The 17383-nt window shown below is 44.4% G+C and overlaps 1 protein-coding gene across 1 annotated transcript in view; it reads right to left on the minus strand.

The window, feature by feature from the left end:
* LOC134354614 (SH3KBP1-binding protein 1-like) overlaps nucleotides 1-17383 on the minus strand; it is a 59322-nt gene that overhangs the window by 23211 nt on the left and 18728 nt on the right. The window contains exons 8-10 of the mRNA XM_063063621.1: nucleotides 9629-9719; nucleotides 2105-2295; nucleotides 776-891 (exon numbers count right to left, since the gene is read on the minus strand). Of these exons, the coding sequence (XP_062919691.1) occupies nucleotides 776-891; nucleotides 2105-2295; nucleotides 9629-9719 (398 nt within the window). The remainder of the gene's footprint in view (nucleotides 1-775; nucleotides 892-2104; nucleotides 2296-9628; nucleotides 9720-17383) is intronic.

Raw genomic sequence — 17383 nt, forward strand, 5'->3', positions numbered from 1 at the left:
TTATAAATTACTATGATTGCACATTGCACATTTAGATGGAGACGTAACGTAAAGATTTTTACTCCTCATGTATGTGAATAATGTACAAAATATATTCAATTCAATTCAATCCTGGATTCATTTTCGTGAACCAGCCTTGAACCCTTTCCAGTTTCAGCAAATCCTTTCTAAGGATAAGGCCCAAAACTGTTCACTATACTTAAGTGAGGCCTCACCAGTGTTTTATAAAGTCTCAACATTACATCTTTGCTTTTACATTCTAGTCCTCTTGAAATTAATGCTAACAGTGCATTTGCCTTCCTCACCACAGACTCAACCTGCAAATTAACCTTTAAGGAATCCTGCACAAGGACTCCCAAGTCCCTTTGCATCTCAGTATTTTGTATTTTCTGTCCATTTAGAAAATAGTCAACCCTTTTATTTTCTTCCACTAAAGTGCATGACCATACACTTCCTAACACTGTATTCCACCTGACACTTCTTTGTCCATTCTCCTAATCGAAGTCCTTCTGTAGCCTTTATACTTCTTCAGAACTACCTGCCCCTCCACCTATCTTCATATCATCTGCAGACTTTGCAACAAAACCATCAATTCCATCATGCAAATCATTGGCATAAAATGCAATACAATTGGTCCCAACATAGACCATAAACATAGTGTAACACCACTAGTCACTGGCAGCCAACCTGAAAAGGCTCTCTTCATTCCCCATTCTTTCCCTCCTGCCAATCAGCCACTGCTTTATCTTTCCTCTAATATATAAATATACATTACCTGCCAGTGTTTGGTGACTGCATTCCACACTCCAACCCGCCCTGTGTGACTTGTTGCAATTAGCTGATTCCCCACAAAGAATAACCCTTCAAGTGGAGGTCCCAGTGCAAAGGTTCCTGCAGAGACAGAAGGATTCAAGATTCAAAGTACATTTATTATCAAACTATGTATGTAGTATACAACCCTGAGATTCGTCTTCCCATAAGTAGCCATGAAACAAAGAAAAATCATGGAACCCATTCATAGAAAATTATCAAACCCCGCCACCCCACATGCAAAAAATAATTGCGCTTAGGACAATAAAAAACCAGTGAAAAACACAGAATACTAAACACAAAATTAAAAGAGTCCAGGCGTATTCGGTTCAGCTCAGTGTTCGTTAACTGCAGGCCACCTTGATTCAAAATTGCCCAGATTAGTAATTAAAAAAAAAGGAGCAACCATAAACCAGAAACACATCATAATGTGAACTACAGAGTCAAATCCAAAAACAGTGTCAATTAAACTTTGCCCAAGACCCAGAACTCCGGCACCATCTTCCGAAAGCATCGAGGGGGAAAGAGAGACCATCTGAATGCAGGGATCTTCCTTCAGGAACAGCGAGCGAGGGCGAGGGCCTGGGAGTAGGAGAGGGCGACTGTCGCACACCGACACCTTCCTCGGGCAGCAGCGAGCGACAGGCTGGTAGATGGCTCTGAAAACCTTCTCATCTTCTGCACACTCACCTCAATGATTTCAATCTTCCGTGGCACTTTAATCGGCAAGACATCGAGTGGATCATGGGCTGCACCCCATCTCCAGGCTTCCTGACCTCAAGGTTACAAGCCTCACTGAGCACCCTGAGATAGCAAAGGGCCAGATCGCTCAATTGGCCCAAAATCACACCATCAAAATGTAGATCATAGGCTCCAACGGTAGCAAAACCACATTTGACAGAAAAAGAAGATGCGAAAGTAAATGGTAGTTTTGTGTCCCATCTGGAGGATGCCACTCGTTGTTCGCTGGCGCCATCTTCTTCCTTCTTCCGTATAGAGTTCAGAGCAGGATGCAAGAATTTTATATCCCCTTTGTTTGATCCTGATCTCTCAGATCAGACATGACCCAGCTCCCACCCACTGATGCCCATCATGTATGGACAATCAATTACCATGACATCTAGCTCCCATTATTAGATGTCCTATTGCTTCCCAAATATTACAGTCACCTGACCCTCCTCATCCAATTCATCAGGAAAGAGTGGGTAAGGACAGGGATGTCAGTGACCCCACTAACACAATGATAACCCCTTATCCATGGCCCTCATGAAGCATGAACTGAAATCTCCATTACCAATCTCACTGCCACTGCCGCCCTCATGGATGGCCCACAGGATAATCTCATTGCAGGAAGCCACGGCAACCATTTTGTCATTATCGCCGAGGGATCCGCCCATCACCTTGGCATTGAGAGCCACGTGCTCGATGACCCAGTCCAGACGTGGGCTGGAGAAAACCTGCTGCCAGCCTGACGATTCCTTCAATCTATGAAAGAGAAAGTTCAGAAAAAGATCAAAATGTCCAGGGGACGGTATCACATGAGGAACTAAAAGCTTCTTCACACAGAATGCAGATTCGTTCCCACTTTGAGAGAATCAGTCTAAAAAAGCTCAATACCACAAGGATGGATTGGCTCTATGTATGAATAATACAGCTGATCCCCTTCCTGTATCCTCTCTCATTAGCCCTGAATACACTTTCAGATAATTATCCAGCAAACCACTTGATTAAACCTCCTTCACCAGTCCCTTCAAGATAGTCATTACTCACCGTGTTTAAAAAAAAACGACTTTCCCAAAGTCAGATTCAGTTCTTCTGCCAATCACATTTATTCCATGTCCCCTAGTGCTTGGCTCCACCACCAACGAGAATGAGAATCACTCTGTTTTTTTCTGTCTATCTTACTTAGAGCTTATAATTAAACTCCGTCATCCTTAAACAGTTTGACAGGTCTCTTCAGCAAGCCAAAATGCGGCCCCCGGGCCATACTGTACACGGCACCATTAGCAAGTTTGCTGACGACACTAAATTAAGGGTCTTGTTAGCAGTGAAACAAATTACAATGAATTACAAGGAGAACTTTACCAGTTAGGGCAATAGGTTGAGGGGCGGCAAATGGCTTTCAATTTAGACAAGTGTGAGGTGATGCATTTTGGACAATCAAACCAGGGTAAAACCTCTACAGTGAATGGCAGTGCATTGGTAAGTGCTGTGGAACAGAGGGACCTGGAAGTACAGGTGCACAGATCACTGAAAGTGGCCCATGTAAGTTTCAGGGTGGTGAAGAGGACATGTAGCATGCTGTCTTTCATCAGTCAGGACATTATGTTTATGAGTAGGGAGAGTATGTTGCAGTCACATAAATCATTAGTGACACCACACTTGGAGATTTGGTCGCCATGTTAGTGGGAAATCATTGTTCAGCTGGCGAGGGTGCAGAAGAGTGAGAACAATCATAGCCGAAACAATCTCTCCTTGCAGCTAAAAGCCTCGTGCATCTTTCTGCACTTTTTCGAGCACTACCATAACCCTTCTACAAGAGTGCTGAATAAAAGTGCATGCAGCATTCTAAGTCTGGCCTAACCAAGGACCTGTTCAGCTGCAGCATGATGTCTCAGCTCTTCAGTTCAATAGCTACAAAATCAAACACAGTCTATTCACTTATCTCCTCATAACTGAAACGTTCCGGGCAACACCTCACATCCTTCCTATAATGTGAACAAGTAGAAAGGCACCGAACACTCCAGATGTGGCCATACCAATGTTCCGTTAAATTGTACCACTCCTGTATTCTATGCCTTGGCTAACGAAGGCCAGATTCTCATTCGCCTGCTTCGCCACCTTATCTAGACGTGCTGCCACTTTCAGAGATGGAGGTTCCTCTGTTCCTCAATATTCCCTAGCATTTCATTCACATTCTATATTCTACCTTCATCAGATCTCCAAAAATAAAGGGAAAACAGAGGTCCATGAGCCAGTCCTCATTGGAAGATCAGAGGTGAAGGTTAGCAGCTTTAAACTTCTATAGATGTGTAATGGAGGGTATTAACAGACTGTGTCATGACCTGGTACATAAAATCCTACAGAAAGAAGTGGATTTGGCCCAGTACATCCCAAGCACGTCTACATGAAACACTGTTGTAGGAAAACAGCATCCATCGTCAGAGATCCCCACCACCCAAATCATGCACTTCCCTGGCTGCTGCCATCAGGTAGAAGGAATATGAGCCTCAGAACTCACCCTACCAAGTTCAAGAACAGTTACTATCCCACAACTCTCTGTGTAAAAATATTGCCCCTCATAACTTCTTTGAAATTACCCCCCCTCACCTTAAATGTATGCTCTCTGGTATGAGGCATTTCAACCCTGGGAAGAAGATACTGTCTGTCTGCTCCAACTATGCCTCTCATAATCTTAAACCTCAGTATGATCTTTCCACGGCTTCCACCGCTCCAGAGAAAACAACTCGGGTTTGTCCAAGCTCTCATGCCCTCTAGTCTCTAACCACTTCAGGGAGCTATTAACTTGGATCCCACGATCCCTCTGCTCATCAACACTGTTGAGGGCCTTACTTTTAACTGTCCCCTTTCCTTTCACCTATCAAGGTGTAACACTTCATAACTGTCCGGGTTAAACTCCATCTGTCATTTCTCATCCCATATCTGCAACTGATCTGTATCCCATTGTAATATTCGCCAGTCTTCTCCGGTCTCCACAACATCACCAATCTTCACATCAAGATACAGGAGCAGAATTAGGCCATTTGGCCCATCAACATCATCTGCAAACTTGCCAACCATCCATCTACATTTTCATCCAGGTCATTTACATACATCAGAAACAGCAGCGGTCCCAGTACAGATCCCTGCAGAACACCACTAATCACAGACCTCCAGCTCAGGTAAGTCCCTTTGACTGGTACCCTCCATCTTCTATGGGCAAACCACTTCTGAATCCAAATGGCCAGTTCACCATGGATCCCATGCATCTCAACGTTCAAGGTGAGGCTCCTATGAGCTCATCTAAAATCCATATAGACAACTACAGCTCTACCTTCATCAATCAACCCTGTCAAAGTCAAGTTGGTAAGACGCAACGTGCCCAACACAAAGCCATGCTGGCTCTCTCTAATTAGTTTTGGTTTTCCAAATGCACATAAATCCTATTCCTAAGAATTGTCTCCAGTAACTTCCCCATCACTGACTTGAGATCCACTGGTCTATAGTTTTCAGGATTATCCCTGGTTCCTTTCTTGAATAACAGAACATTTGCTACTTGCCAGTTTTGTGGGACCCAATCTGTGGCTAGAGTACACGAAGATATTGATCAAGGCTCTAGCAATCTCTTCTCTTGCTCCTCTCAGTAACCTGGATAATACCTCATCACTAATACTCTTTGAGAGACTCAACACTACCTCCTTTTTTACCTCAAAATGCCCTAGCATATCAGTATGATCAGCATTCATCTCCTTAACTGCCACATCCTTCTCCTTGATAAATTATGATATACATTACTCATTAAGGATCTCACCCACATCCTCCGCATCCAAACAAATGTTTCCACCTTTATTGTTGAGTGGTTTTACCCTCTCCCCCTCTCCCTAGTTGTCCTCTTGCTCTTCATCTATGTATACAATGCCTTGGATTCTTGCACTTACCAAAAGCTTTTAATGCTCCCTCCTGGCTTTCCTAGTTTCCCCCCTTGAGTTTTTTCTCGGCTTCTTTATAATCGTCCAGTGCTCTATTGGATTGCAGCTTCCTAAGCTTTACATACTTTTTGTTTTGCTTCTTGACTCTCTCAACATCCAAGGTTATTTCACCCTGCATCTCTGTCCTTCGATCTGACTGGAACATACCTGCCCTGAATTCTGCAGTTGGCCTTTAAACACCCTCCACATGTTAGATGCGGACTTGCCCAAAAAGTTATTTCCAATTAACTCTCTCTAGTTCTTGCCTAATGCCCTCGTAATTTACCCTGCTCTAATTTAGTACTCGCCCATAACATCCATATTTACCCTTAACTATAGCTGTCTTAAAATTTAAGGAATGGCAGTCACTGCTCACCCACTGAAAGCTCGCTCACCCAGCCAGGCACGTTACCCAACACCAGATCCAGTATAGCCCCTCCTCTTGTTAGACTATCTACATATTGATTTTTAAAAAACCCTCCTGGATGCACCCAACAAATTCTGCCCCATCTAAACCCCTTGCACTAAGAGGGTTCCAGTTTATATTATAAGAAGTTGAGGTTCCCCACGACAACAACCTTACTGTTTTTACACCTTTCCTTACCCTGCCTGCATATCTGTCCCGGTGGCTACTGGGAGTTCTGCAGTACATTCCCATCAGAGTGATTTCACCCTTCCTATTCCTGAGTGCTACTCATATAGACTCAGAGGACGAGTCCGCCAGCATCTCCCCTTTGAGTGCAGCTGCAATGTTGCCTCTGATTAGTAGAGTTATTGAGAAGTACAGCACAGAAAAAGGTCCTTCGGCCCATTTAGTCCATGCTGACCAATTTACACTGCTTACTCCCATCTACCTGCACCAGGACCTTAGGCCTTCATACCATTACCATCCATGTACCTATCCAAACTTCTCTTAAAACATTGAAATTGAGCTCACATGCACCACTTGTGCTGGCAGTTCACTCCACACACTCACCACCCTCTGAGTGAAGAAGGTTCCCCTCATGTTCCCCTTAAACTTTTCATCTTTCACTCTTAACCCATGATCTGGCTGTAGTCCCACTCAAGCTCAGTGGAAAAAGCCTGCTTGCATTTACCTCATCTATACCCCTCAATTTTGTATACCTCTATCAAATCTCCCCTCAATCTTCTATGTTCCAAAGAATAAAGACCTAACTTATTCAATCTTTCCTTATAACTCAGGTCCTCCAGACCCGGCAACATCCTTGTAAATTTTCCCTGTACTCTTTCAACCTTTTCTGTAGGTGAGTGACCAAAACTGCACATGATACTCCAAATTAGGGCTCATCAACGTCCTGCACAAATTCAACATAACATCCCAGCTCCAGAACTCAGTACTTTGATTTATAAAGGCCAATATGCCAAAAGCTCACTTTATGACTCTCCCCACCAGTGACGCTACTTTCGATGAATTATCGACCAGTATTCCCAGATCCCTTTGTTCTACCACACTCCTTCCTACAAACCATTAGACTTATAAATTCACACGTCTGTACATTGTAACGGAGTCATAACGCAAAGATCTTCACTCCCTCACTTTGAGGGATGGACGTAAGATTTAAATAAATTCTATTCTATCCTCAATGCCCTACTGCTCACTCTATAACTCATAGCAAAGGAGTTGGTCCTACCAAAGTGGAAAACCTCGCACTTGTCTGCATTAAATTCCATCTGCCATTTTTCATCCCATTTTCCCAGTTGGTCCAGAACCCTCTGCAAGTCATGATAGCCTTCCTCACTATCCACCACACCCCAAATCTTGGTGTCATCCGCAAATGTGCTGATCGAGTTAACCATGTTATCATCCAGATCACTGATATAGATGACAAACAACAATAGAGCCAGCACCGATCCCTGCAGCACTCCACGAGTCACAGGCTTCCAGCAGTTCAACAACCCCACTTTTACCTCTCTCTACTTTTTACTAAAATATTGAAACCTGGGATATTAAGCACCATTTCCTATCCCTCTCTCAACGAAGTCCCTGTCATGGCTACAACATCGTAGTCCCATGCACTGATCCATGGTCTAAGCTCATTACCTTTACTCATAATACTCCTAGCATTAAATTACACTCACTTCAAAGTATCAGTCCCATCATATCTATTTCTTTGCTCCAGCTTGTTTTTACTGGCCCTGACATCTACCTTTCTCTTCATCCCGGTGCTCCGGTTCCCAGTTCCTTGCTAAACTAGTTTAAACCCTCCCAAGTAGCGCTATTGATCCTCTCGGCCATAATATTGGCTCCTCTCCATTTCAGGTGCAACCTGTTCCCATGTTCAGGTCACCCTTACCCCAGAACTGGTTCCAATTATCCAACAACTTGAAACCCCGCTGCCTGTTCCAGTTGCTCAGCCACTCATTCATCTGTACTATCATCCTATTCCTGCCCTGACCAGCATGAGGTACAGGGAGTAATCCGGAGATTATTACCTTGGGGGTCCTGCTCATCAGCCTTGTCACTAACTCTCTACACTCACAGCACAGGACCTCTTCCTCCTTTCTACCCATGTCATGGGTAGAATGTGCACCATGACCTCTGGCTACTCACCTTCCCTCGAGAATCTTCTGCAGCTACTCTGATATATCCTAGACCCTAGCACCTGGGAGGCCCTTAGTATTATCAGGGATCCCACCCATCCATCCAGCATCCTCTTTGATTCCTACCATCAGACAGGAGACTCTGATGCATAAAAACAAGAACGGTCAGGATGGGAAACAGTTTCTTCCCTCAGGCCATTAGTCTTCTGAACTCCCTGCCACATCACATTTGAAATGTTTCTAAATAACTTGTACTGGACCCTATAATATTTAATTTATGCACTTTAATTTATCTATGCATAATTCATTTCTAGATTTAATTTTCTCTTTCCTAAGTTATTGTGTTTTATGTGTACTACTGTGGTTTATACCCTGGTCTGGTGAAACGTCTCACTTGACAGTATACATGGACATATTTAAATGACAATAAACTTGAGTTGATGAGGTTAAGGCCAGGTCCTCTGCAATATACTTCCTCATATCCATCAATGATCTAAAATGGGTCCTGGTATTTTTCAGAAACCAGACTATGAGAACTGGTCAGTCCCTGGAGCCAGACCTCAGCACAAAGGAAGGAATATAAGTTATATATGGAGGAGCAGAATTAGGCCATTTGGCTTATCGAGTCTGCTCTGCCATTTCATCATAGCTGGTCCGTTTCCCTCTCATCCCCAATCTCCTGCCTTCTCCCCATATCCCTTCATGGCCTGACTAATCAAGAATCTATCAACCTCTGCCTTAAATATACCCAATGACTTGACCTCCACAGCCATCCATGGCAATGATTTCCATGGATTCACCACTCTCTGGCTAAAGGAACTCATCTTCGTTCTAACAGGACACCCCTCTATTCTTCAGGTCTTAAACCCCACCACTATAGGAAATATCCTCTCCATATCCACTCAACATTCAATAGGTTTCAATGAAGTCATCCCTCATTCTTCTGAATTTCAGTGAGTACAGGACCAGAGCCATCAAAAGGTCCTCAGGTGACAAGCCTTTCAATCCTGGAACCATAAGATACAGAAACAGGAGAAGGCCATTTGTCCCCTTGAGTTGTTGCTGATTTTCAACAAGATCACAGTGGATCTGCAACCTCTGCACCACTTCCCTGCATTTAACCTATGTTCTCTGATGCCACAAAAAACTCATGCCTGTCATGAATATACTCAGGGCCTCTTGGGAAGACCGTTCCAAAGATTCACCCCTATTCTGAGAGAGATTTGGGGCGGCATGGTAGTGTAGTGGTTAGCATAACGCTTGACAACACCAGCCACCGGTGTTCAATTTCCGTCACTGTCCGTAAGGAGTCTGCATGTTCTCCCCTGACCGCGGGGGTTTCCTCCCGCAGTCCAAGCAAGTTCCGGTTAGTAGGTTAATTGGTCATTGTAAATTGTCCGGTGATTAGGCTAGGATTAAACCAGGGGCTGCTGGGAGGTGCAGTTCGAAGAGATGGAAGGACCTAGTCAGCATTGTTTCTCAATGAGTACAAGAAACATCTTTCCCCTACTGAGGAGGCAAGACAGCTTTGGGAAGCAACATTAACTTTGGATTTTACCCACACCTACCTGTAACACACCACAAACTGCGCATAGGCCACCGCGATCCAGTTGTGATGCCCTCTCACTATCCGCACCATGCCAGGATGAGACGGTGACCCTGAGAGAGATGAGAAACGAACATGAACAGGAGCTAATGTGGGACATCCGGCCTTTTGATCCTACTCTAATCCACTCCAGTACAAGACTGTGGTCAGATTTCACCCTCAACTCCACTTTTCTGCCCCCCTTTGAATGCAATTAGCCACTGAGCTCCACGGTCCTCTAGAAGAAAAGTCTAAACATTCACTACCTGAGTGAAATATTGCATTGTTGGAGTCCATTGTTTTTAATGCTTTCAATTATATTAGTTGAATTAATGCAAGACTGAAATTGCCGTTTTTTTAAACTGATACAATTTGCATTTTTAGCAGTCACATATTGCTTAAGATGTGTGGGGTTTTGTCTCCACCTACTGGCAGAAATGTGGTACAGCAGTTACATAATAGTTTGTCACCTTTTAATTTTTAATTTGCTAAGTGATAACACATGATAAGCTGTGACTGATTCCTCTTATCTAAGGAATTTGTCTTATCTGAACTATAAGAGTGCCAAGTTTTTCCAAAAGCACCATCTTTTTTGTATCATCTTTCCTTTTGTCTGCTTCAGTTCCAGGTGCTCTGTTTTTGTTCCTTTGCTTAAACTTTAAAATAAATGATCATTGAAGCAACAAGTTTTCACTTGTCTTGGACTTCTAAGAACCTGGAGAATGAAAAATTACTAACATCTGACAGCATGCTCACCAGACAACATCTATTCACAACACACATAATGACAGGAATTCTGCAGATGCTGGAAATTCAAGCAACACACATCAAAGTTGCTGGTGAACGCAGCAGGCCAGGCAGCATCTCTAGGAAGAGGTACAATCGACGTTTCGGGCCGAGACCCTTCGTCAGGACTAACTGAAGGAAGAGTTAGTAAGAGATTTGAAAGTGGGAGGGGGAGGGGGAGATCCAAAATGATAGAAGACAGGAAGGGGAGGGATGGAGCCAAGAGCTGGACAGGTGATTGGCAAAGGGGATATGAGAGGATCATGGGACAGGAGGTCCAGGGTGAAGGAAAAGGGGGGGGGGAACCAGAGGATGTGCAAGGGGTATATTCAGAGGGATAGAGGGAGAAAAAGGAGAGTGAGAGAAAGAATGTGTGTATAAAAATAAATAACAGATGGGGTACGAGGGGGAGGTGGGGCATCAGCAGAAGTTAGAGAAGTCGATGTTCATGCCATCAGGTTGGAGGCTACCAAGGTGTTGTTCCTCCAACCTGAGTGTAGCTTCATCTTTACAGTAGAGGAGGCCGTGGATAGACATGTCAGAATGGGAATGGGACGTGGAATTAAAATGTGTGGCCACTGGGAGATCCTGCTTTCTCTGGTGGACAGAGCGTAGATGTTCAGCAAAGCGGTCTCCCAGTCTGCGTCGGGTCTCACCAATATATAAAAGGCCACATCGGGAGCACCGGACGCAGTATATCACCCCAGTCGACTCACAGGTGAAGTGATGCCTCACCTGGAAGGACTGTTTGGGGCCCTGAATGGTGGTAAGGGAGGAAGTGTAAGGGCATGTGTAGCACTTGTTCCGCTTACACGGATAAGTGCCAGGAGGGAGATCAGTGGGGAGGGATGGGGGGGACGAATGGACAAGGGAGTTGCGTAGGGAGTGATACCTGCGGAAAACAGAGAGCAGGGGGAGGGAAAGATGTGCTTAGTGGTGGGATCCCGTTGCAGGTGGCGGAAGTTACGGAGAATAATATGTTGGACCCGGAGGCTGGTGGGGTGGTAGGTGAGGACCAGGGGAACCCTATTCCTAGTGGGGTGGCGGGAGGATGGAGTGAGAGCAGATGTGCGTGAAATGGGGGAGATGCGTTTGATAGTTGATAGTGGAGGAAGGGAAGCCCCTTTCTTTAAAAAAGGACATCTCCCTCGTCCTGGAATGAAAAGCCTCATCCTGAGAGCAGATGCGGCGGAGACGGAGGAATTGCGAGAAGGGGATGGCATTTTTGCAAGAGACAGGGTGAGAAGAGGAATAGTCCAGATAGCTGTGAGAGGCTTATAGTAGACATCAGTGGATAAGCTGTCTCCAGAGACAGAGACAGAAAGATCTAGAAAGCGGAGGGCCGTGTCGGAAATGGACCAGGGTGAAAGTTGGAGGCAAAGTTAATAAAGTCAACGAGCTCAGCATGCGTGCAGGAAGCAGCGCCAATGCAGTCGTCGATGTAGCGAAGGAAAAGTGGGGGACAGATACCAGAATAGGCACGGACCATAGATTGTTCCACAAAGCCAACAAAAAGGCAGGCATAGCTCCCCCTCGTACCCCATCCGTTATTTATTTTTATACACACATTCTTTCTCTCACTCTCCTTTTTCTCCCTCTGTCCCTCTGACTATACCCCTTACCCATCCTCTGGGTTCCCCCCGCCCCGTCTTTCTCCCCGGACCTCCTGTCCCATGATCCTCTCATATCCCTTTTGCCTATCACCCGTCCAGCTCTTGGCTCCATCCCTCCCCCTCCTGTCTTCTCCTATCATTTTGGATCACCCCCTCCACCTCCCACTTTCAAATCTCTTACTAACTCTTTCTTCAGTTAGTCCTGACGAAGGGTCTCAGCCTGAAGCGTCGACTGTACCTCTTCCTAGAGATGCTGCCTGGCCTGCTGCATTCACCAGCAATTTTAATGTGTGTTGCTATTGGGAGGTGGGGAGGTGGGGTGGCGTTGCTGGTTAAAGAAGAGATTAACGCAATAGAAAGGAAGGACATAAGCCTGGAAGATGTGGAATCGATATGGGTAGAGCTGCGTAACACTAAGGGGCAGAAGACGCTGGTGGGAGTTGTGTACAGGCCACCTAACAGTAGTAGTGAGGTCGGAGATGGTATTAAACAGGAAATTAGAAATGTGTGGAATAAAGGAACAGCAGTTATATGGGTGACTTCAATCTACATGTAGATTGGGTGAACCAAATTGGTAAAGGTGCTGAGGAAGAGGATTTCTTGGAATGTATGCGGGATGGTTTTTTCAACCAACATGTCGAGGACCCAACTAGAGAGCAGGCTATTCTGGACTGGGTTTTGAGCAATGAGGAAGGGTTAATTAGCAATCTTGTCGTGAGAGGCCCCTTGGGTAAGAGTGACCATAATATGGTGGAATTCTTCATTAAGATGGAGAGTGACATAGTTAATTCAGAAACAAAGGTTCTGAACTTAAAGAGGGGTAACTTTGAAGGTATGAGACGTGAATTAGCTAAGATAGACTGGCAAATGACACTTAAAGGATTGACGGTGGATATGCAATGGCAAGCATTTAAAGGTTGCATGGATGAACTACAACAATTGTTCATCCCAGTTTGGCAAAGGAATAAATCAAGGAAGGTAGGGCACCCGTGGCTGACAAGAGAAATTAGGGATAGTATCAATTCCAAAGAAGAAGCATACAAATTAGCCAGAGAAAGTGGCTCACCTGAGGACTGGGAGAAATTCAGAGCTCAGCAGAGGAGGACAAAGGGCTTAATTAAGAAGGGGAAAAAAGATTATGAGAGAAAACTGGCAGGGAACATAAAAACTGACTGTAAAAGCTTTTATGGATATGTAAAAAGGAAAAGACTGGTAAAGACAAATGTAGGTCCCCTACAGACAGAAACAGGTGAATTGATTATGGGGAGCAAGGACATGGCAGACCAATTGAATAATTACTTTGGTTCTGTCTTCACTAAAGAGGACATAAATAATCTTCCAGAAATAGAGGGGGACAGAGGGTCCAGTGAGATGGAGGAACTGAGCGAAATACATGTTAGTAGGGAAGTGGCATTGGGTAAATTGAAGGGATTGAAGGCAGATAAATCCCCAGGGCCAGATGGTCTGCATTCTAGAAGTGCTTAAGGAAGTAGCCCAAGAAATAGTGGATGCATTAGTGATAATTTTTCAAAACTCGTTAGATTCTGGACTAGTTCCTGAGGATTGGAGGGTGGTTAATGTAACCCCACTTTTTAAAAAAGGAGGGAGAGAGAAACCGGGGAATTATAGACCGGTTAGCCTAACGTCGGTGGTGGGGAAACTGCTGGAGTCAGTTATCAAAGATGTGATAACAGCACATTTGGAAAGCGGTGAAATCATCGGACAAAGTCAGCATGGATTTGTGAAAGGAAAATCATGTCTGACGAATCTCATAGAATTTTTTGAGGATGTAACTAGTAGAGTGGATAGGGGTGAACCAGTGGATGTGGTATATTTGGATTTTCAAAAGGCTTTTAACAAGGTCCCACACAGGAGATTAGTGTGCAAACTTAAAGCACACGGTATTGGGGGTAAGGTATTGGTGTGGGTGGAGAATTGGTTAGCAGACAGGAAGCAAAGAGTGAGAATAAATGGGACCTTTTCAGAATGGCAGGCGGTGACTAGTGGGGTACCGCAAGGCTCAGTGCTGGGACCCCAGTTGTTTACAATATATATTAATGACTTGGATGAGGGAATTAAATGCAGCATCTCCAAGTTTGCGGATGACACGAAGCTGGGTGGCAGTGTTAGCTGTGAGGAGGATGCTAAGAGGATGCAGAGTGACTTGGATAGGTTGGGTGAGTGGGCAAATTCATGGCAGATGCAATTTAATGTGGATAAATGTGAAGTTATCCACTTTGGTGGCAAAAATAGGAAAACAGATTATTATCTGAATGGTGGCCGATTAGGAAAAGGGGAGGTGCAACGAGACCTGGGTGTCATTATACACCAGTCATTGAAAGTGGGCATGCAGGTACAGCAGGCGGTGAAAAAGGCGAATGGTATGCTGGCATTTATAGCGAGAGGATTCGAGTACAGGAGCAGGGAGGTACTACTGCAGTTGTACAAGGCCTTGGTGAGACCACACCTGGAGTATTGTGTGCAGTTTTGGTCCCCTAATCTGAGGAAAGACATCCTTGCCATAGAGGGAGTACAAAGAAGGTTCACCAGATTGATTCCTGGGATGGCAGGACTTTCATATGAAGAAAGACTGGATGAACTGGGCTTGTACTCGTTGGAATTTAGAAGATTGAGGGGGGATCTGATTGAAATGTATAAAATCCTAAAGGGATTGGACAGGCTAAATGCAGGAAGATTGTTCCCGATGTTGGGGAAGTCCAGAACAAGGGGCCACAGTTTGAGGATAAAGGGGAAGCCTTTCAGGACCGAGATTAGGAAAAACTTCTTCACACAGAGAGTGGTGAATCTGTGGAATTCTCTGCCACAGGAAACAGTTGAGGCCAGTTCATTGGCTATATTTAAGAGGGAGTTAGATATGGCCCTTGTGGCTACGGGGATCAGGGGGTATGGAGGGAAGGCTGGGGCGGGGTTCTGAGTTGGATGATCAGCCATGATCATAATAAATGGCGGTGCAGGCTCGAAGGGCCGAATGGCCTACTCCTGCACCTATTTTCTATGTCTATGTCTATTCACAACACACATTGACTGCCCTTTGTTTTACAGATCAAATAATCACTGTAGCCCTTAGTTGTCAATATGGCACCCAACAGTAGAGAGCACGAACAGCCGGGCAGAGGCCTCACTCCCAGCCTGGGACTAAGCTATCAATTGTTGTATGACTGACAAAAAAAAACTCAGCTATTATTGCCTCAAAAATAACAAAGCAATACCGTGATGGCAAATTTGTCATTTGAGAAAGTTAGGACTAGTTCAACTAAGGCGCTCACTGATATGTTGGAACTACATACTTAGAAACAAAAAATTTGAGTAACTATCAATTCTTGTTTACATCGTTGGGACATATCAAGCTTCTGATGCTGACTGCAAACGTGGATTCAGTCTTATGAATTGAATCAAACGTAAATCCTGAAACAGACTAAAAAAGGAACATTTGGATGAGCTAATGACCACTAAGATGAATCTTTCATCTGGATGCAAAATTATTCTGGAGAGTGTTTACAGACAATGGATTTGTAATAAAGAAGGACAAGAAAAAGTTAACGAAACGCGAAAGATTTTCTTTGTTATACTGTTTTTCATTATACCCTTCAATTAATTTTTAAAAAGTAGGTGGTTTTTCAATGTTTAGTCTAAGTATTCATCAGCTGGCCGGTGGTGAGTGACATCAACACCAGACTTCGAGGCGAAGTGTCCCGAGTCTGAACCTGGCCAGCTCCTTGCACACTTTCTATCCGTGCTGGGTTGAGCATCGAGGTAACAACTCGGTCTCGTAAAAAAGTCAAATGCTAAGGAAACAGCAAAAATGCCGCCGATGTGCCACAAGGTGCAAAAATGAACAATTCATAGCATGCATATTATTTAAAATATTACAGCGCCACACACTTTTCAGGCCGTGCAAAAATTTCCTGCTCAGAGCAATGGTTGGTCTTCACAGCTGTAAGAAATAAAATTAAAGGGAACGTTGGTCTCAAATAACCATGGGTGATCCTTCTCTAACAGATTCAGGAATGTAAATTCATGCTCACCACCACAACAGTGGCTATGACGTGTACCACTAACAAAGTGCACAACAACTACTTAACTGGACTACTCTGACACCACCGGCCAAGTCCTTCACCTCTGCCGAGGAAGAAGTCAAGATTCATGAAGAAAAAGCCGGAATTATTCAGCTTGCAGAAACGAAACGAAAGCATTAACCCAAAATTGGTGGTGTACTGGATAGTGACAAACTGGGGAAATGGGCCAATGAGAGGTGGAATTTATCTCAGACTGGTTGCATTTGGCAAGTTAAACCATGGAGGACTTGCATAGTAAACAGTCGATCAAAGAAACCCATGGCTACAGGTACATAGCACTGCTCGTCAGTGCGATCATTTGATTTGCGTATGATGTTCTCTGAGGTGGTCTATTGGTGAGTCCTCAGGATCGAGGATCCACATATTCTGATGTGGTGCGGGCAAGAGTAAGTGGTGGTTGTGGCTAGTGCCTGGGTGTTTTGGTTGTTCAGTCTCTCCGTTTGTTTTTGCCGTTTGTTCTCTGCGGCACAACAGATCGATCTCAGGTAGCCCAGCTCCCTCTTGAACAGATTTCCTCCAGGCGTATCTGTTGAGTGTAATGGCTTCCCAGTTTTTAGATGTCATGCTGAACTTATTCAGGCTGATTTTGATGTTATCTTTGAAGCCTTTCCTTTGTCCACTAGGGGACTGCTAACCTTCCTTCAACTGGGAGTAAAGGATCTGTCTGGGGAGACATGAGCCAACTCTGATGGAAAGACCACGTCATCCAGATGCTTGACTTGTGTCTCCCCAGAAAATGAGAACACAGGGTGGATTGGATGGTGAAGGTCATTTATCTGCATCTATCTCTATTCTGCATTGCGGGGTTTATTATGGTAACTAGTTACATGAGTGGGACATGGTAAAAGCAAAGGGAATAAGTTCCGTATTCATGCTATGTTCAGGGTAGTTTGTATCTGAGTCTGGCAGATATCATATCTCTTGCTGAGCACTCAAAAACACTCAATTACGCTTAGCTTACACTTGGGTATGCCCAAGTTTCATCGCTTCAATATTGTATGTTTGCTATTTGCTAATAAAGAGTTGAACAAACGATTCCACTTTGGAACAATCATTACTGGAGTTGAGGGTGCATCACGCAAGTATAACAAATCCGTTGGGGCATCGGCAGCCGCAGTTTCTTTTCCTCTCCCTTTTGTCTGACGCACGCTGCATAGAACCTTCTGGAAAGTATGCTCCACGTGTAATTTTAACTAAGCATCTGTTTGTTCGATATTTAATTTTGTAGTTTTCTGTCTCACT

This window comes from Mobula hypostoma, chromosome 12 (genome assembly GCF_963921235.1).
Source record: "Mobula hypostoma chromosome 12, sMobHyp1.1, whole genome shotgun sequence".
In the NCBI taxonomy this organism is placed as follows: Eukaryota; Metazoa; Chordata; class Chondrichthyes; order Myliobatiformes; family Myliobatidae; genus Mobula; species Mobula hypostoma.